General features: G+C 36.3%; 1 protein-coding gene across 2 annotated transcripts in view; it reads right to left on the bottom strand.

Annotated features, from left to right (window-relative positions):
• IMMP2L (inner mitochondrial membrane peptidase subunit 2) overlaps positions 1 to 21424 on the bottom strand; it is a 446037-nt gene that overhangs the window by 405143 nt on the left and 19470 nt on the right. The window contains exons 3-4 of one of the 2 annotated variants that reach the window (XM_048938025.1): positions 20260 to 20363; positions 18994 to 19289 (exon numbers count right to left, since the gene is read on the bottom strand). In XM_048938025.1, the coding sequence (XP_048793982.1) occupies positions 19253 to 19289; positions 20260 to 20363 (141 nt within the window). In that variant the 3' untranslated portion in view covers positions 18994 to 19252. Of the gene's footprint in view, positions 1 to 18993; positions 19290 to 20259; positions 20364 to 21424 lie in introns of those variants that run through there. The other variant, XM_048938017.1, reaches the window with a different exon arrangement.

The following is a 21424-nucleotide window of genomic DNA, read 5'->3' as shown; positions in this document are numbered from 1 at the left end:
TCTGGATGGTGTACCTTTCTTCTGCTATATCAGTTGTACCACCCAGCCTGGTGTCATCATATTTTCTGTGCGCACTCATTACTATCATCTTCATCACTCTTTAACAAATATGTTAAAGAGTATCAGTCCCAAGGCAGACCCCAGAGGGACATTGCTCATTACTAGGCCTCCACCCTAACATAGAGTTGTTGACCACAACCCTCTGGCTGTGACTTTCCAACTCATTCCTTATCCATCACATAGTCCACCCTTCAAATCATCAGGCAGCAAGTGTTAATGTAGATCACCAGCATTCAAGGATGGAGCTTGGGCTTATTCAGTGGCCAAACACCTATGAAAAAGTTCAAGAGGCTAAATACTAACTACTTAATTAAATATATACATTTAAATTAAAATATTTATTTCAATTCATCATCTCTGTGAGAATTTCAGCATTCTCCTTTAAACTCATGTCATAAAACACAGCTTGAAAATCCTCTTAGATCAATGTGCTGAGAATCTAATTAAATCAAGTTACTGAACTGTATCAATAAACAGTGGTTTTAATTCTGTCAACTTAGTATCGCTAATGCCATCCATAAATTTTGTCATGTTTACAAAGAAAGCATGAAAAAGTCACAGTTTAGCTACATAATAAGTTATTCTCCCTTGTGTGACTTTAATGGGCTCTGCTAGGATAACAGCAGCCAGACAATTTAAAATTTTCAGGCTTCATTTTGTCAGCATCTGTGATCCAAGGGGTCATTCATTAAATTATGGCCTTTTTCCTTCTGTGTGATTTAACAGCTAGTAAGGAAGAAAGGTATAAAAAGAAAATACTGATGAAAATACAAGTAAGGAAGACACCCGTATTATTTAAATAGCAGTATGCATAATTCACAGGATGAAAATTTCACTGCAGTACGTAAGACTCCTCTTGGTGTACAATCTCAAAAGGAGGCTCCAAGATGCATTAAGAACAAAAGGTGTTACCATGAAATCAAAGATAAAATTATTTCCCAGAATAAGTAAATTCTGCATTAAAAAATATGTTAAAACACCTGGTGAAACAAAATCATTTAATTTCAATACTATGTATCTCGTTTAAGAATAGAGGAAAAACCAGATAGAACTATGCTTTTTTTCTAAATTAAAAACCATGACATTTATTTGGCCCATTATTCAAAACAGATTTTCTGAGATTCTTAATAAAACTCATTTTTGGAAATGCTTATTTTTCTCCATTGACTACAGAGAAATTCTAATGAGTAGGCTTGATTTATGATATCTAACTATTAAAACAATAGAGATGATTGAATGCAGAACTCCTGCCCTTGAGGCAAGAAATAAATCTATGTGGAGTTTCTTGAATGAAGAGGCTCCTGTCCAAAAGCAGTATCCTTAGGCATGACAAAATATAAATAAGAATAAAATAATGGTTTAGAGGTTTCATCCTTAAGGCTTCATTAGATTTTTTTTTAAATGAAAAATTAAAAAGTCAAAGTTTGCTATGAATAGAAAAGAAGTTTGCTTGTGGGCCAAATTAACAGATAAACGAGTCTGCTGCGAGTACTGAAGTAGCAATGTAACCTGTTTATTTAAAGAAGTCTGCATTGACAAAAAGTGTAACAAAATAAAACAAAAATACAAAGATAATGACATTGCCCAGGGAAGTAGCTGAGTGACCATCCTTGGAGGTACTTCAAATGTACATACATGTGGTGCATACGGACATGGCTTAGTAATTGACTCTGTGTTCCTAGGTTGATGTTTGGACATGAAGTTCACAGAGGTCTTTTCCAAACTAAATGATTCTATGATTCGATAAATCCCCTTCAGCTTATTAGTATCCTCCTGAATACAAAGATGGTCAGAAAATAACTTTAGAGAGGTATCTGATTTGTCTGTCAGAATTAATTTTCTTTTAAATGGGCACTAAGTTGAAAAATCCCTCACGTAAATTTCTTTTTCATTACTAAGAAACTGAATAATTCCTTTATCTTACTAGAAGTTTGCCATTCCATGTGGAGGACCTTTAGTGCTACATGCATCTTCAATGCACTACAAAAGCAGAAATATTTTTTTCAAATTAAACAGTGTATCTAGAGTCAAAAAATTTTATAAACAATATATGCAATAAATATATTGATAAATTATCAGATTTAATGAGCGTAAATACCATTCGATGCTTTGATTTTTCTTCATAAACTATAAAATAAATCAATTTAACATTTCCCTTTTTCCTATAAGTCTTCTGATTTTCTGAACTGTTTTATAACATATGGTAGATTTGGACCCTAAGGATAAAAAGTTGAGAGTAATCTTCTGGGCTGCAAATTGGAAGAGCAAGAAGATTACAGTCTCTCTCTTCTCCCCAGCACCATGAAACTCACGTGCTCTAAGGAATTATGACAACAGGGACTTCAAATCCTTTCACAATCTGAGTTCTCAACAGCACCAAATATCACTTCTGCTCTGAGTCATGCAGGGAAAGGAGAAAATAGCTGACTCTCATACATAACGTACACAGACTTTTGCAGAGGACAAGTGATGTGTTGCAGTCAACCTACCACTGGTCACTGTTTTTAAATATGACCTTTGTGTGTCCATAATGAATGCTTCTCAAATGGACTGTACAATCTGAAATTAGACTGAAGTTGCTACAAATGCATAACAAGCAATATTTCATTAGTATGCAAGCCTCTTACTTGCCAGAAAGTATATGGTCTATATATTTATTTATTAAAAAAACACAATTAATTCATGCACATTAATAAATTTGCTTTTACAGTCCACAAATTCCTAGCGTGGCTGAATTATTTCCAAAGTTAAAGATCACTGAGTATCAGCTATTCATACTAGTCCACACTTGTTCATCTTTGGCATTTGGATTAAACTTCCACAGCAATTTTCAAAATCATCTTATTCTCAGAAAGCATGTGGGAGACATATCAGGAGTATACAACACAGGAATCATAAAACTGCTGTTATGTACAAACATATATTTGTCATCAGGTAACTTTAAAAATTGCACAGCTTTTAATACAGCTTTTATCATCATGTAGATAAATTTCATGACAAAAACAGTATTGATCTCTTTTAGTTGTTCCTTTTGTCAATTGCAAGTATGAGACAAAGAGAAAAATGGTATTATCTTTACAAAGCCCTTTCCAATACCAGTGATGTTAGTATTAACATATAAAGCAAGACTGTAACAGGTAGATTAGATATCAAATTGATTATTTATAGCCTGAAGTCATGCTTTGTGCTAATAAGACTAAATCATCTGTACATTTTGTCTGAACACCAGGGGCTGACACATTTGCTGGCCCTGTCAGTAACACGTAGAGAATACACTTGTTGGTGCAATATAATACCTCCTGAGATTTAGCAAACTATACATCAGGATGGAAACTGAGAGAAGCCACAGAGTACTGCTAATATAGGTGTTAGCAGAAATTTCTGGAACAATAGCCCAAGAGGGCTTTAACAAATCAGGACATGAAGAGTCCCTTCAAATTTAAATTTCCCTTGGCAGTTAACTGCTGCTGTATTAGCAAATCCTATGAACTGAAAAACCCTGCTGAGTTGCCTTGCATATAGTTATAACATCACAGAAATCCTAAATACAACCACCTTCACAACATCTAAGCGCTTTCAAATACATCAGTTCATTCGCAAATGGTATGGAGAGAGATACTGTGTTATATCTGATCAATAAACACAGGTAAAAACTGATTAAAAATACATAAAAACAAACACACACACACAAACACACACACACACAAAAAAAAAAAAAAAAAAAAAACTTTTTAAGTATTATAAAGGAAAAGAAAAAAAAGGAAACTGCATTTGGAATTAACTGGAACAAGGGCAGGCTTCAGAAAAGTAGGCCACAACAGCTACCAAAGTGAGAGCAGACCACAGTCCTCCAGTATTAAGACAACACAACAGCACCAATCTTCACATTGTCTAATGCTCATGTAAACCTCAACTCACTTCATGCACGCACAGATCTCCTGCATTCATGCTGCAATCCCTTCAAGGGGATTAGAAAATGAGAACTAAGCAGAGGATTAAAATTAGAAGGTCAGTGCATAAGAATTCTCACAAAGATGGCAACTGAGACAACGCATCAAAAAGGAGACATGAAATGGGCAATAAAGAGCAGTATGCATTCTGTACGAAAGTGATCGGCTGTTCTAATTATCAAAGCTAAGTAGACAGTTTCAGAGATTAAGATATGCTTTTTCTCTGCTAAACGTGCTTAAACATTCAGGGGCCCTTCATGTTCCTAAATCATGCTTAAAGTAACACATTTTCATAGATTTCTCCCAATACAGACTCCTAACATTATACCTTCTCATCACTGTCATTTTTAAATCAATCTGAATGAGATGCCCTCCTTCTTGGTTAAGATACAGTACTGCAGTTCTATGGATGCACAAGAAATACTCTCTGAAAATAAGCAAGCATGCTTCATGCAATGAAGGGCGCAAATGCTAAGGGTTATTTAAAAATCTAACTAATGCTCAATATTATAGTCCACTTATCGTGGGAAAACAAAAATATCAAGCAATATCTCATAAGGTCCCAATGGACCCATGAAAGCTTATTGTTCCTGCAAACTTCTGGCTGGCAAGGCATTTTAAATATGTTACTATAAACATATGCCAACTACATCAACATACCTCTTCAACTCTTAAAGGTATGCAGCCATATTGACCAAGAATAATCTACATTCTTCACAAATCTTAACAAGAAATCACAGCTTGGAGTAAAAAAAAAAAAAAAAAAGTATTTACAATGAAGACAGCAACTCACACTCTACGGATGCTACGCCTGTACTACAGAGATCTGAAACCATTTCATCTTAAGCTGTTTAGAACAATGAAAGTAAGAGCCTGCCTCATAAACTCATCTAAACTAATATTTGATTAAGGATACAGAATATAATTTATAATTAAGGGTTCCCTTTTAATTTTAAACAGATAAGTCTTTGAACTCAGGGAAACTGCAAACTATGTAATACACATCTGCTGTAGAAAAAAGTGTCCTATAGGACTGAGGAACACACTGTGCATGATCATGCATTTCAGTATTTCAACAGTACCTCTTTACTAAGGTCAAACTCAGCTTCAGTTTAAAAATAGATTGTTCTGAGGGCAGAGGAGATCTTATGCAGACACAAACACCATAGCAGGCCTTCTGGGTGTAGAAGATGCTATTATCTTTTGCTTGCTTGACAGTATACTTCCCATCATATGGCAAGACCACACTAGTCTCATTATAGTTGCCCTAGTTCTTGTAACATCAAAGTTACTGTTCTAAAAATGCCACTAATTTGTCCCTTAAAGCAAATATATGAAACAATACATAAGAAGTTTGCCCAAGAGATACCTCTTTTGTTGCCTTAGGATATACACACAGGATATATTGAAATCGTAAACTGCATTATATCATGCATTTTGGATTTAAGTTAACTACAATTTTAAGCTTTTACCTCTTGTCTTAATTCATGTGAAGGGAAAGAGGAAGATCTGATGTGAAAGGTCTGAACAACAAGTCCTAACAGGAGTGGCTGAGGCTGAGGGTACTGGGATTGTTTAGTTTGGAGAAGAGGAGGCTCAGGGGAGACTTCATGGCTCTCCAGAACTACCTGAAAGGAGGTTGTGGCAAGAGTTGGGGGTCGGCCTCTTCTCCTGCATAACCAACACTGAGACAAGAGGGAATGGCCTCAAATTTTGCCAGGGGATGTTCAGGCTGGATATTAGGAAAAAATTCTTCTCTGGAAGAGTGGTCAAAAGCTGGAATAGGCTGCCCAGGGAGGTGGTTGAGTCAGTGATCCTGGAGATGTTCAAGAAAATCTGGATGTTGTACTAAGGGACATAGTTTAGTGGGAAAATACTGGTAGTAGGTGGCTGGTTTGACTAGGTGATCTTGGAGGTTTTTCCCAACCTTGGTGATTCTGTGATTCTATGACACCAAGCTGTGTGGTATAGTCACCATGCTGGATGGAAAGGAAAGCATCCAGAGGGATTTGGACAGATCTGAGAGATGGGCCAAGCAAAAGACATGGAAGTACAAAAAGGCCAAGCAGAAATTCCTGCACACATGCTGTGGCAAGCCCAGACAGAATACAATCTTGGCAACAAATGCATAGAGTAGTCCACACAGATCACACAGAATCACAGAATGGCCCGGGCTGGAAGGGACCTCAAGCATCATGAATTTCCAATCCCCCTGCCACAGACAGGGCCACCAACCTCCCCATTTAATACTAGACCAGGCTGCCCAGGGCCCCATCCAACCTGGCCTTGAACACCTTCAGGGATGGGGCATCCACAATCTCTTTGGGCAACCTGTTCCTGCACCTCACCACTCTCATAGTAAAGACCTTCCCCCTGACATCCAACCTAAATTTTCCCTCCCTCAACTTAAAATCATTTCCCCTTGTCCTGCTGTTATCTACCCTTTCAAAGAGTTGACTTCCCTCCTGTTTGTTTAGGGTACTGAAAGGCTGCAATGAAATTACCCCGCAGCCTTCTTTTCTCCAGGCTGAACAAGCCCAGCTCCCTCAGCCTGTCTTCATAGGGGAGGTGCTCCAGGGCCCTGATCATCTTTGTGACACTCCTCTGGACCCTCTCCAACAGCTCTCTGTCTTTCCGGGGGATCCAGACTTGGACACAGTACTCCAGATGGGGTCTCACAAGAGCAGAGTAGAGAGGGACAATCACGTCCCTCTCCATGCTAGCCACCCCTCTTCTGATGGAGCCCAGGATACCATTTGCTTTCTGAGCTGCAAGAGCACACTCCTGGCTCATGTTAAGTTTTTCATCCACCAGGATCCCCAGGTCCTTCTCAGCAGGGCTGCTCTCAAGGACCACTCCTTCCAGTCTGTGTGGATGCCTTGGATTCCTCTGACCCAAGTGCAAAACCTTGCATTTTGCCATGTTGAACCTCATCAGGTTCACCCAGGCCCATCTTTCAAGCCTGTTGAGGTCCCTCTGAATGGCATCCCTTCCTTCCACGATGTCAACCGCACCACTCAGCTTGGTGTTGTCAGCAAACTTGCTGAGGGTGCACTCCATTGCATTGTCAGTGTCATTGATAAAGATGTTAAAGAGCACCAGTCCCAAGACAGACCCCTGGGGGATGCCGCTTGTTACCAGCCTCCACCTGGACATAGAGCCATTGATGACCACCCTCTGTCTGCGACCTTTCAAACAACTTTTTATCCATCAAATCCACATCCCTCCAATCTGGAGATAAGGATGTGGTGGGGGACCATGTCAAAGGCCTTGCTCAAGTCCAGGTATATGACATCGGTCGCCTTTCCCTTGTCCGCCAATGCTGTCACTCCATCACGGAAGGCCACTGGATTGATTAAGCATGACCTTCCCCTGGTGAAGCCATGCTGGCTGTCTCAGATGACACGCCCATCCCTCATGTGATCGAGCATGTCATCCAGGAGAATCAGTTCCAGGTTCTTCCCAGGTACAGAGGTGAGACTCGCCGGCCTGTAGTTTCCCGGGTCCTCCTTGCTCCCCTTCTTGTAAATGGGAGTGACGTGACCCTTCCTCCAGTCATCTGGGACCTCACCTTACAGCCATAACTTTTCAAATATGATGGAGAGCGGCTCGGCAACCACCTCAGCCAGCTTCTTCAGAACCCTGGGATGCGCGCCATCCAGCCCCATAGACTTGTACACATTCAGTCTTATGAGGCTGTCTCAGACTTGCTCTGCCCTTTACAGTAGTGCGAGGTTTACTGCCTCAGTCCCCACCTAGAGGTTTAGGGATGCAGGGCTCAGGAACATGAGAAATATTAGAATCCTGGCAGCCAGTGAAAACCAAAGCAAAGAACCCATTCAGTACCTCAGCCTTCTCTTCATCTGTTGAAGCCAGTTCTCCTTTTACATTTACCAGAGGAGGTACACTCATTTTGGCCTGTCTCTTCTGACCAATGTATCTGTAGAATGTCTTTCTATTGTTTTTCACATCCCTTGCCAAGTTCAGTTCTGCCTGTGCCTTGGCTTTCCTTGAGCTTACAGGTGGATGAAAAGCTTGACATGAGCCAGTAGTGTGAGCTTCAGCCCAGAAAGCCAACAATATCTGCAGCAATAGAAACATGAGTAGCAAGGTGAGGGAGGTGATTCTCCCCCCCTTTCATGGGATTCACTCCTCTCTCATGGGATCTCACCTGGACTACTGCATTCAGCTTTGTGGCCCTCGGCACAAGGAGGACTTGGAGCGAGGGGACTGAGGATATCTCTTATGAAGAAAGGCTGAGGGAGCTGGAATTGTTCAGCATGGAGAAGAGAAGGTTCTGGGACACCTTACAGAGGCCTTAACAGTATTTAAACGGGGCCTACAGAAAAAATGGGAAGAGACTCTTTATCAAGGATCGTAGTGGTAAGACAAGCAGTAATTGTTTTAAACTAAAAAAGGGCGGGTTTATATAGATATAGGAAAGAAATTCTTTACTCACAAGTTGATGAAGCACTGGAACAGACTGCCCAGAAAAGCTGGGGATGGTGACCCATCCCTGGAGGTTTTCCAGGTCAGTGTGGATGGGGCTTTGGACAGTGGAAGGAGGTTTGAAACTGGACTATCTTTAAGGTTCCTTCCAACCCAAACCATTCTATGATAGAACTCAGAAGAATCACTATATGACTTGTGCTATAAAACATGCAAAAGTGCACAACTACGCTGACCAAGTTCTGTAATTGTAAGATTCAGTTTTAATCAAGAAATGCAGAAGCAAATGGCAGAAAAGCACTCTTTCAGCTAAATTCATTGCGCACTTTGCAAAATTGGATCATAAACTAAATTAAGTTGGAAGACAAATCTAAAATAAACTCTATTTTTAAATTTTTATTTTCTAGGTTTGAATACATTCCTCAGTTCTTAAAACCAGTTTGTCACCTGCACCCTCAACAATTTTCTTTTCCTAATTCACTGAAGCAGGCAAAAAAAAAAAAAACCCTAAAACTGTTTACATCTTAAATTACTCCTGTACAGTTAACAAGTCACAGGTTATACTTAACTAGATAATTTTTTTTTTTTTTTTAATCTCAACTTTGCCTTGCTATCAAAGTAAAACAGGAAAATGTTTTCAATATTGCAGAAATTTTCAATCATGAGGAATCATTCTGTTGAGAAACCAATTCTTTTTTCATTTTACATAAACTTTTCATTTATCAAGCCAAAGAAAATAGAGATTCAGTAGTCAATTATGTGTATTTTATGCATGGAACATGGTCTTCTGAACCATATCCTGCCTTATAATTAAAACAATTAAGCTTTCTATATAGGCTAATGGTTTATTTATATCCAGTAACTTAAACAGTTTAGTGTCTTCAGCTTCCAAATTTGTTCTTTAAAATTATGCTTTAATAACCAAAGTTTCTTTTAAAAAAAAAGTTACAAAGAAAAAGTTTCCATAAGAACTACTTACATGAATTTATAAACACCTGAGTCCTCCTGGAGCCATTCCAGTAACTTAAAATGTTACAATCTGCCTTACAGAGATGATACCTGAGCAACTGTTTTGTTGGATAAGATTAAAAAAAAAACTCTGAACAACATAAAAATTCACTTCTTCATATTGCCAAGCTGCAAATTGTACATAAATTGCTATATTTCAATCAATGTTTTTCCCCAGTTAATCCATATTATGGATAAGGAAAAAAAAAAATGGAGTTTTCATATGCTACATTCTTACATTTCATAAAGATAGCCATAACAGAATATAGCTACAGTACTAGGGAGAATATAAGCTGAATGACTAAAGAGTAGCAGTCTATATCTATTCTGCTATATTGGCAGAAGAGGCAAGTCAAGTTCAAATCCATTTAAGTTCTATTTATGAGAGAAATGAAAAAGATTCTTGTAGATTTTCCCTGCATCGAATCATTAAATTACAGCCATGATGCTAAATTTTTCAGGTAACCCCTCTCTTTTCAACTGAACCGCTTCCATTTTTCTATCATATTAAATTGGTTGTCTTCATTTTAGGCAGCTTTTATCTTTTATTCCTGATATATTTCTCCCCTATTCACAGTCAAAATGTTGACCCTGTCTTATGAATGAATCCAGTCACACTTAACTGAAAATTTACCAAGTGAGCAAACAATTACTTGTGTACTATTCCAGGCTTCTCTTCTCACTTGGGAACTGTTCTCCAAACACATTTGCAGAGGAGTTTCTTTTACAATAGTACATTAAACATGACCCAGTGCCCAACTGTCTTCATGCAGACTACTACCCACCACACCGATTGTTTTATTACAAGCATCTGCCTGCATCTGCTCACTGTTGCCGCTTTGTAGGATTTACAGTCTAGTTCTAAAACCTCTATGCAATCTTAACATTCCATGTACATTCAGCTATTGACACAAAAGACTTCTAAGTCAAGCCTGGGCCTTTTAGATCTTACTGTCTGACTAATATCATTGCCACATCTAGAAAGCAAGGTTTTTAGATGTCACAATTTTCCATTATGAAATAAAATAAGCATAAAGAATAATCTGGTAACTAATGGTTAACACTGACTTGCGACTTTGAAGGCTATAGGAATTGTCTCATATCTCAAAAGATGAATTTTTGAAATTCCACTCGATGTAGAGAAGCAGAATAATTCAGGCTCAAAGCACCCTCTGGGAAATATCCACTACAACCATCTGGCCCAAACAGACTCAGTTTCAAAGGTAGCTTAGAGCGTTCATGTTTTGGCTAGTCAAGTTTTTATTATCTTCAATGATGAAGATTTCAAAGTCTTTCTGGCTAACGATTTACCTGTTATGATTGTGCTTTTTTTGGTCTTAGACTTTGTCAGAATTTTCCTTGCTAAAATCCTGACCACTACCTCTCATCCCTTTCCTGGGCACTTTCAAGAAGAGGTTGACTCCATTTCACTGCAACTAATAGATATACAGCTGACAACTGCAGTAAGATCCATTCTCTACAGATCAAATATATATGTATGTATTTTAAGTGAAATTTTGTTCAGCTGCACTTTCCAGGAGCAGCTGATTGCACATAAAAGACTAATGTTGCATTCATGAATGCAGCCTAATATAACTTCCCTAGAAAATACAGTGATGATAAGGTTAATTATCATCTTAAACCTAATAATTTGGCATTCCCTTGTTTTTGTCTTTGCTAACAGGCTGAAAAAACAGAAAACAAGGCCAAGACTCAGCTTATTACATGTAAAAATATTCATGTCCTCAATATACTCAGCATAGGTCAAGACCTATGGTTTTTCTTCCAGCTACACCAATTACATTGGAAATAAATATTTTTGATGTGTAAGCAGAATCCACTTTGTCAGCATATGTACAGATTCCTAGAAGAAGCATTCTGCAGTTAATATTTATGGTTGCTCATAACACAACTGAATAAACTGGCTTAGGGGAAGTTATTACTAAAAGATATGAAGTCAGCTGTGGCAGTATTTAAACTATAATTTACCCAAGAACAAATATCATGAAATATCTTGTGTAATAAGTATCTGTACAGTATTTTCCAGACTGTACACAAAAGAAAAGCTACCTAGCTGCATGAAAGGCTGAAATGCACTTAGAATATTTGTATACTCAAAAACTATAGAAACAAATTCATTTGTTTAATGGCTTATATACAGAATTTCAATCCTTTTATATTCTCAAAGAAAAAAAAAGAGAAGTAGCTTAATTGATTAAGAGAAATTACTGCATTCTAGTTTCGAACATTGCTAAATCACATTAATATCCTATGTACATGACTTTGTTGAAACTTTTATCCTACCACAGATAACAACTTAGCAATGGAGTATGCAAGGCCCTACGCTAAGGAATTGGGTATTTTTGAAAGATGATGGTTTCATATGGAAAAGAAAGGAAAAGCTGATTTTCAGACCTGTTCTACAAAAACATTTTTCCATTTCTCCCTGAGAATAGAACTTATTTATAATAGAAGTTGATGCTGCAGTATCAGTATGACCTAAAATATGTATTACATTTGAATCATTCCAGATCTGAGTAAAGCCATATGAAAGCTAAAATCTTAATCCAACCAGAAAGTTCTCTTAAACTGAATCTAGTATTTCATCAATTCATCACTCAGCATTTCACAGTTCAGTGGAACTTAAGTTTAAATACTTTGATGTATATCTCCTTCAGCAACCACAGATTAGCTTTCCCACAAGTTCTTGACTTTCAAGAAAAGGAAACTACTCCCAGTAAACTGCTGGTTTATTTGCAGTTTAACAGTCCTCTGAATTTTTAAGCTATCAACACCGCATACTGAAAAATCATCTGAAAATAATTGTCCATCAATACATATCATAATCAACAATACACTTTTTTTGTGCCAGGACAACAATATCTATGACTTTTTTTTTTTTTTTTTTTTTTTTTATGAGACATTTTATCCTAACAATTGAAGTTGTTCAGTCTGAATTTACTTAAGGAAGTCCCTAAATGAACAACCTATACAGATTGAGCACTGGCATGATCAGCTAGCTGCTGAAATAATCTTATTTCCTGCTGCTTTCAGCAATGAGAGTATGTAGAATATTTCAATGACTTGTACAACCTTTCCAGCTCTACTTACCTACAAGCAATGTCAGTCATAAGTAACCAGAAATTATTTCTCAGCTGTTGGAAATGTACTGAGAAAAAAAATACATAAAATATTTTCCTCTCAAAGTTGTCAAATTTGCTTAAGGTTAAAGGAAATTTTAAAAAGCTTAGGAAAAAAGTATATTTCCTTTATGTGCACACTACACAAAAGGCATATCATCAGATTCTGCTCAAACTATAGCAAGTTCCTAGCTTCTAAATTATAAATATTTCAAAATGTAAAAGTGACATTTTTGTAAGCTGTGGCAGCTTTCAAGCTTCTTTAGCTCAACACGACCTTAGCAGGGCAGTCAGCCATCACACTGTAAGTCAGACAGTTAAAGGACCAGAGAGTTTTCCAACCAATCAAATAATGGCTGTAATTTCAGTAATATTTCAAGCAGCTGTCCATTTAGTCCCAATATCTTCAAAATACCACTGACTGTTCATGCTCAAGAACAGTTGGAAATCTACTCTATATTGTTTCCTTTTCCATTGAATACAGGCAGGTAAAAATGACTTCATTTGTCAGAATGGTGAGTAGTTGTTTTTATTCTCTTTTCACATCCTCATATGCCTGAACACTAAAAAGCAAAGTAAAAATAAATGAATCAATCAAATGAATGAATAAATAAATCAACTTGAGTTTGAGTTTGCAAATTACTGTTAACAGTCCTCCTTCAGGAGAACATATGTCCTCCTTATCTACTAATTAGCTGTTAACACTTTATCTGATCATCATGCAATTTAAAGATCACAAGAGAACCAGTTTTCTTCCCATCTTTTTTGCTTTCCAAAGAATTACATATATATATATATATATATACACACACATATAAGTGTATATATATATATATATATATATATACGTATGCCAATGAAACTTCAAGCGTACCTTGATTTACTGCTCACATCCCACTCTGCTTGAGGATTATGTAACTGCAGATCTCACTATGAGCCAAGGAAGCAAAATACTTGAAGTAAGGAAAGATCCCATGCGTAACACCTTTAGTGCTCATGCTACTGAGGCTTTTAAGGTAACAATTTCCTTCCATTTCACAAAAATGTGTCTTAGTGAAAGCTTATGTTACTTGTCTCATAAATACAATTTAAAAAAAACTGCAAAAAAGCACAGAAATAGTGATTTATGTTTTTCCACCTTAGGCACTATCACAGCAATACAAAGAATCACAGAATACCCCAAGCTGGAAGGGACCTACAAGGATAATCAAGTCCAACGCCTGGCTCCATACATGAGCACCCAAAAAAATCAAACCTGCATATGAGAGCATCGCAGTGCTGTCCAAATGCTTCTAGAACTCCAGCAGGCCTGAAGCCATAACCACTTCCTTGGAGAACCCATTCCAGTGAATAAAGAACTGATGAAACTTTCTCACTAGCAGTCATTAAGATTAAACTATTTTCTAACTAATAGGAATTAACATTTTATACAGAATTTTTGACAACCACACTTGTTCATAAATTTATTCAAGTTATGCTAAGATTAAAAAGCTGATCCAGGTAGTGGTCACTGGTTATTAAATCTCAACATTTGCTGTTAGAGTAGATACTACTGATCTTATGGTAAGGTTCTAGCCCCACTTGTATCTTGTCAAATACTTGATGTAGACTTGATAATATTATTTGACGTGTGCTGCCAGGATAGAATGACAACTTATTCTTTTTTCATTAGCATTTTGCCACATACTGTTTTCTGCATGAATAAGACTAAATATTTGCTTTAGTCCAATCAGCTTAACTCAGTATTCAATGTAGTGGTTTTAGTAACCTGCAGTATAGGATTCTAATGGATACACTAATCAATATTCAACAAGCAATTATATTCTTCTTCATTCAACAGCAAGGTACTACCACTGAGCTAATAAAACCAAAGTCAGTCAGAATATGAAGTTCTCACTGGCACTACCTATAATACACAATTCTTCCCTATCAACTAACATTTATTTCACAAATAGACCAGATCACCTGACTGACTTCCAGATCATTAACTTTTTAGAAAAGAGATCTTTCTTTTTAATTATTGTAGTTGCAAAATGGCCAGTAAGAAATTTCTAAGTACTCCCATCCATATCGTGCCATTTAGTGCAAAGAATGCACCCAAACTCTCTATTGCCATGACTCCTACAACCAGTTCTTATAAACCTATTACTCATATACATAGACTTTAAATTAAATAACCACAGATGTAACTACAATAACTTATTTTCTCCACAACTGTTTGGTTTCCACAGTACCACAATAATTGCTTACCTAAACCCATCCTAAGCACAGCATGTTATCCAAAAATATTAATTTTAAAATTGATTTTACATTATAACTACAAGATAAAACAAGTCTTCCTTTCATCAACAGTATTAGCACATTCATATCTAATATGATTCTCAGTCTCAGAACAGATTGTAACACAGATAATAACAGTAAAACTACATATTTGATTTTTATCAGGAAAAGATGAGGTTTTTTTTTCTTCTAGCTGAAGGGATAGAATAGGAAAAGATTTTCAGAGGTCACTGAGGCCCAGCAAGTAAAGTGATTATTTAGCTTCTATGTCAGCACAACCTCTTTTGCAGTGTCCTGCCTGCAAGAAGATAGATGACTTGTTATAGGGACCTAAGTACAAACAAAAATAGAACAGAAATTGGAAGACTTAAGAAGGTCAAGCAGAGGTGTTCTTAAAAGATAGTTCAATATTTTAGTCAGAAGGAAGCTTTCTTAAAATTAATGCAAGAACCAGTAAATATCCACTTGTGCTATATCCGTCAGAATGTTATATGAAGTTCTTTTATAATTACAGCTACTGATTCAAATTCAAGGCAGTTCCATCAATACATACATTCTCACTGATTTTTATTTTACTAGGCTAGTCTTACTAGTGAAATTACAATTAGCTAGGACTTACAGTATGAATTGATTTTACACCCTTTGAGAACCCCTTTGCTTCTATCATCTGAACAGGTCCACATTCAGGAGGCAGATTCTTTCCATTCAAACAAATCTGAATAAACTTGTAGAATGATCCCATAAAATAATCATGGTAAGTCATGGTAACTACATTCTCCAGTTTCCATTTCTGAACAGATATTAGTGAGAATACAACAGCAGAGACAATTTCCATGTAGTACTTTGATTCTTCCTCTAGAATGTTGATATGCACTGGATTTTTCAAAGTACAAACACACATATAATCTGACACAAAAAATATTTAGTAATTATCAAAAGTAAGGGAGTTTACCAAAAAGCATGCAAGTAATCTTATAGTCAGTGGAAGCAGTTACAGAAGCTACTCCATATTCTTCATCACAATAGGAGATAGGAATTGAGATTTATTTTTTTTAAACAGTAAACATTTTTCCACATCAAACTTTGATTTTATATTTAAAGCAATTGCATTTCTGAGAATTTACAAGAAACTGATAAAATATACATTTCCTTATTATTACAGCTGTCCCTAATAATATGCTTTTTAAATACACTGTTTTTAGTTCATTGTTATAGTTCAAAACTTTAGAAGCATTTTAAAAGCACTTAAAAACATTGTAGCATGCAGAGCGCAGTGAACAAAGTGCATTGGTCCTCAAACTTTTTTGGATTACATTACCTTGTTTTTTTTAACATATGAACACACTTTTTATATCGGAAATGGACAGATACCTGGCAATCTATCAAGCAAGCATGTTTCTGCTCTAAGTCACACCTTGTAATAAGTAGAGAAGTAGTATAGTTTCCAAAGTTTAAAATTACTATCTGCAAATACTTGCAGCTTTGAAATTTCATTGAAGTCCTTTCTGTACTGCAATCATTGAACATACTTCTTTGTTAAGAACCTATTAACCAAATCCAAGCTTTCACTTAAGGAAAAAAGAAAAAAATCATTTGAAATCTGTGAGTTAATATTGTTGTGTCTATTTCAAAAGCTTACTGCTTAATTTTTTTTTTTTTAATATGCAACACTAATTTTGCAGTCTTCTACATGTTGCAAGAACTTCTTTCTACATTAACCTGGGAATTTTGGAATAAAAAGAAGATGACTTTACACTCAAGATACAAGGTTTTCAGTAGCGACAAGTAAAAAGAATTGCAGAGCTACAAATCCTTCTGTGGCAGCATCTTTTTTCAACGTCTGCCTTTGTAAACTGGAGAAATCAAACTGTCTGTAGGTTAGTTGGCAAAAACATCCATTAATAAACAATAAAAGAATATGATCGCCATTAGCATTAGAACTATAGTTGCAGCACACTTGCTCAGGACCTGCTTGAGCAGCCCACATTGTGATGCAGACTGATACAACTACAATCCAGTTGGCACTCATTTTCAGCACCAAGACATCTGCAAATCTGTAACTCGCTCTGCTATATCTGATGAAGTTCAACATATCTGTTGGGATCTACCTCAGCATAGCTGTTACAAAAAAACAAAAAAAAGCTTATTTCACCACAAAAGCTACTGAAAGATCAAAGTCTGTCTGGCAAAGATATGCATTAATTTAACTTTTAAAGATAAACCCATGTGCCATGTGACCTCCAATCAAGATCTGAAAGCAAGTAAACAAATTGTCAAAACAAAGACAATAACACACTTTTAACTCTCGGTAACATACTAACGTTAAGCATTAAAGCAAGTGATTAAATTAAAGATGATGACACTCATTTTCCTCAGTTTTGAATCAGTTTAAAATTCTGAATTCAAAATTACGTAACACTGAGGTCTCTTACTTCCAGTATCAACAAGCATGATTCAAGCTAAAAATGTTAACATAGAACAGCTTCTAAAAAGTTGGGATGGGATACAGACATTTATAAAATATTAAACTGCAAGTACATAAATCATCCTTTTCAACCAACTTGTTCTGTCCATTGGTTTTATCTGACTCTGATTTTATACGTTTAAGGACTAAATGCCATTCTAACCATTGTATCTAAAACCAGCTACATGCACACGCATGCACACAATGTCATTGCACACCTATGGTTGTGAAGCACAGTTACAGCTACATCACGTCAGCTGAGATGCAAAGTCAGGGATATGACTTTGATACATGATACATTTCCATAAAGATGTAGTCATAATTTAACTCCTAAGGTAGGAGTAAGATACTTGGGGACAGAATGCTCACTTGTAATTCACATCAGCAAATATCTGAAATACAGATGTTTATCTTGATTAGACAATGGAGGAAATACTTTTGGATTTCCAATCAGTATTACAACCATAATCACAGACTGACTGACGCTCTTCCTTGGGTAATCCGAAGCCACCAAGATTAACTCATCTCTTTGCAAAGGTTTGGCCAACTACTAACACTGGACTTCACTGGGTTGGGATCTCAATAGTCTGTTTTAAAAATATTCTGCTATAAAAATAGCATCCATTCAAAATGACACATTATTCCCGACAGTATGAAGAACAACTCAGATAGACCTGGTCAAGCTGTCAGCATGGAAATTCACCCTCAGCTCTTGTCCTGTAAAAGACCATCCTACCACAACATCTTTCAAAGAAAAGACATGATAAATTACAAGCAGTCAAGTAGGTTTACATATCCATCTGCTTATTTCCATCACACCACCACCTTCTCATCCGAATTTCTGACAGGAGCAAAAAAAGCAGCATCATATCACTGTAAAATTTGACTTCCCTCTTCCTGTCTTGCCAAGATTTGCCAAATCCACTGTATGAGGATCACTAAGTAAAACTCTTGAGCATTCACAGCGTACCTGTTCAGCACAGTGCTTCTGAAATCACAAGTAAACAATCCAAATAAAATGGGTAAAAATATTAACATATTTAACGTTTTAGCTTAATATATTTAAAACTTGTTAATAAAAGCCTTATAGAATTCAAACGTGGGTAAACAAACACATCCAGATACTTCATCCTCCAAAGACAAAGAATCACAGAATAGCTTGACAGAGACCTTAAGGATCATCCACTTTCAACCCCCCTGCCATGGTCAGGGCTGCCACCCAACTTATCAGGCTGCCCATATGACCTTGAACACCTCCAGGCAGAAGGCATCCACAGCTTCTCTGGGCAACCTGTGCCAGTGCCTCACCACCCTGTGAGGAAAGAACTTCTTCCTTATATGTAATCTGAATTTTCCCTTTTTAAGTTTAAAGCTGTTACCCTTTGTCCTGCCATTACAATTTCTGCTAAAGAGTCCTTCTCCAGCTTCCCTGGAGGCCCCCTTTTAGGCACGGGAAGAAGTCTTTGAAACACAGTGCAAACCTGTAAATTACAATAAGTTTTAAAATCAACTAGCAGACCAAAGCTGTCTAACAAACCTATATTAAGTATTCTAAAAGTTGTTACTGAGATATAAAGTACCCTTTCAGAAAAAATATTCAATATAGTAGTTTTTGCATTATTTAACTTCTTTTTTATTGTTCTTTAAGTGTTTTATGAATTCCATAGTTCAATTATTCAGGATACTTCATAAATTATTAAGACAAACTTAAGTACAACACACAAATAACAATGCAACTTCTTCCACATGGGTGTACATGAGCTCCACCAACAGTAGGCGAGCCTTTCAAAACATTGAAAAAGGAGAAAAGAAAAACCAACACAGTATCTAAAATAATGCTCATTGTGTCTGAACACAGAGAAAGCAATCAATGCAGGTGGTTTGGATGGTACCATAAACCTTCAAGAAGCACAAGCATGAAACTCTTCATTCTGTTTTCTGATCAAACAACAAAATGATCTCTATTCAGTCAATTAATTATTAACCAGGTATATCCACTGTATTTAAAAGTTACTAGAGCATGATTTGGGCAGGGGAGCACACAAATATACAAATCAAATTTTACAAGCAGTCACTGACAAAAAAATAGACAACTAGAATAGATATCTAGCAAAAAGGAAGTCAGATAATATAGCTTTCAAAGGCAATCATTTAGCTGTATACTACATAGTGTGCATTACAAAATTCAAAACTTTAAGCTTAAATGATTCAAGTATGCACTACAAATATTATACCACTGTGTTAGTTATTCACACTTTGACACTCCATTTCTATCTCACATTAAGGCTGAAATGGACTTTCTGTCCTGTTAGCCTTGCATATTTTCAACAGTGAAACACTGCCACCTTTTGGCTTGATACACAGACCTCCCCCTTACAATTTTGTTTTTGTTTGGTTTTTTTTTTTGCTACATTTGTCCTTTATGAAGAAGGTTAAATTATCATGACCTTTTTTAAAAAATTTGGTTCAGTAGCAACATTTCTCCAGGGGAAAAAACAAAACAAAACAAAATACTTAATGTTAATTGGTAAGAAAACACTATTTTTCTCACAAGTATGATCACACTGCCAAACAACCTAAAAAATATACTCCATTTAGCAATATCTTTTCTCGATTTTTTTCCCTAGCATGACAGTTCTTTTTTCTTAGCAGTTTCTGCATTCAGATCACCTGTATCACACAGTATTTTAAACTGCTCTCCTTTTGAGTAAAAAATTATTTTAAGTAATGCATTCTTTGACCATCTCCTGACTTTTGCAAAATCATTATAGGAATAACAACATGTTATTCAAGAAGGATGGGTTCCTTGCTCATACATATACCTACGGTATGTCAGAGATAAAATATTAAATACAAATTGTTCAATATTTATATGAAAATGTATTGAAATGTATGCAGGATTACTTACACCAATGACACAATGTCCCCACGTTGCACATCATAATTTCGAATGCTCCAATGGTTCAAGAGCACTACATCAGATGCTTGTCTTCCCCCAGGATTCAAGGAAGGCTTAGAAGGAGGAAAAGAACAGCTTTAGGTCAGCAATGCCTGTATGAACTCTACATCTAATTCACATTCTATCAAAGGGTTAAATCCTGAAGCTATAAAAATTAGTAAAAATATGCCCGATTACTTTAAAAGGATCAAGAACGTGTTTTATTACAGTAAATACATTTCTTTACTAAATGCTATATTGAATGTCATAATCTTATAGCAAACAGTAGTCCACATCTTTCAATGTATTGCTGCATGCAAATTAAATGACACAGGACGTATATTCATGTCACACTTCATGAAAAGTAGTGTTTGCCTTCACTGTCTGTGATTTAAAAGATTACAAACAAAGGAAAACTAAGAACACAAACTCCCAAGAAATAGAAACTTTCTGTAGGCATATTAATGCTCAGACTAGCAAAATGCACCAAAAAATGAAATACGGAGTTGTAGCAACATTAATCTCCGGGCTCTTTGCAAAGGAAACAAAAAATACCTACAGCATACACTGACACTGCTAGTAAATGTGGGCCTTCCATAACAGAATCGAGAGAAGCATGAACTTCCACACAAACATATAAAGAAGTACAACTACTGAACAAAAACCAACCGAATAAGTAGCTAGTGATTAGCACAGAGTATTAGAAGATATTCAGAACCATTAAAAAAATATTTTGTGTGCTGCAGTATAACATCACTGTATTTGCTTAACTCTGGCTCTGAGTTAACTCATCAAAAACTGTAGAGAAAGGAAGTAGCCATACTGTCTTCATCAATTCTGAAGGGATTATTTCAAGTGCTCCTACTACTAGACAGAAAGCATAGATATCCAGACTAGTTTTGTTGGCAACATATATCTCAATCAGATTTTTCAGACATTTCAAATAAAATCATGGTACACACTGGCCAGACAATGACCTCTAAATTAGACTCCACAATTAGATGAAATATTTAATAAGGTACATTACAATCTCGTGTACCACCAAATCTGATAAGAATACTGCAACTACACATCCTCTCATTCACTGACAGGAAAGTAACAATGTTTGCCAAAATTGCATTTTTTGAAAATGAGG

Source organism: Lagopus muta, chromosome 1, assembly GCF_023343835.1.
Source record: "Lagopus muta isolate bLagMut1 chromosome 1, bLagMut1 primary, whole genome shotgun sequence".
NCBI lineage: Eukaryota > Metazoa > Chordata > Aves > Galliformes > Phasianidae > Lagopus > Lagopus muta.
This window is presented reverse-complemented; position numbering and strand designations above follow the sequence as displayed.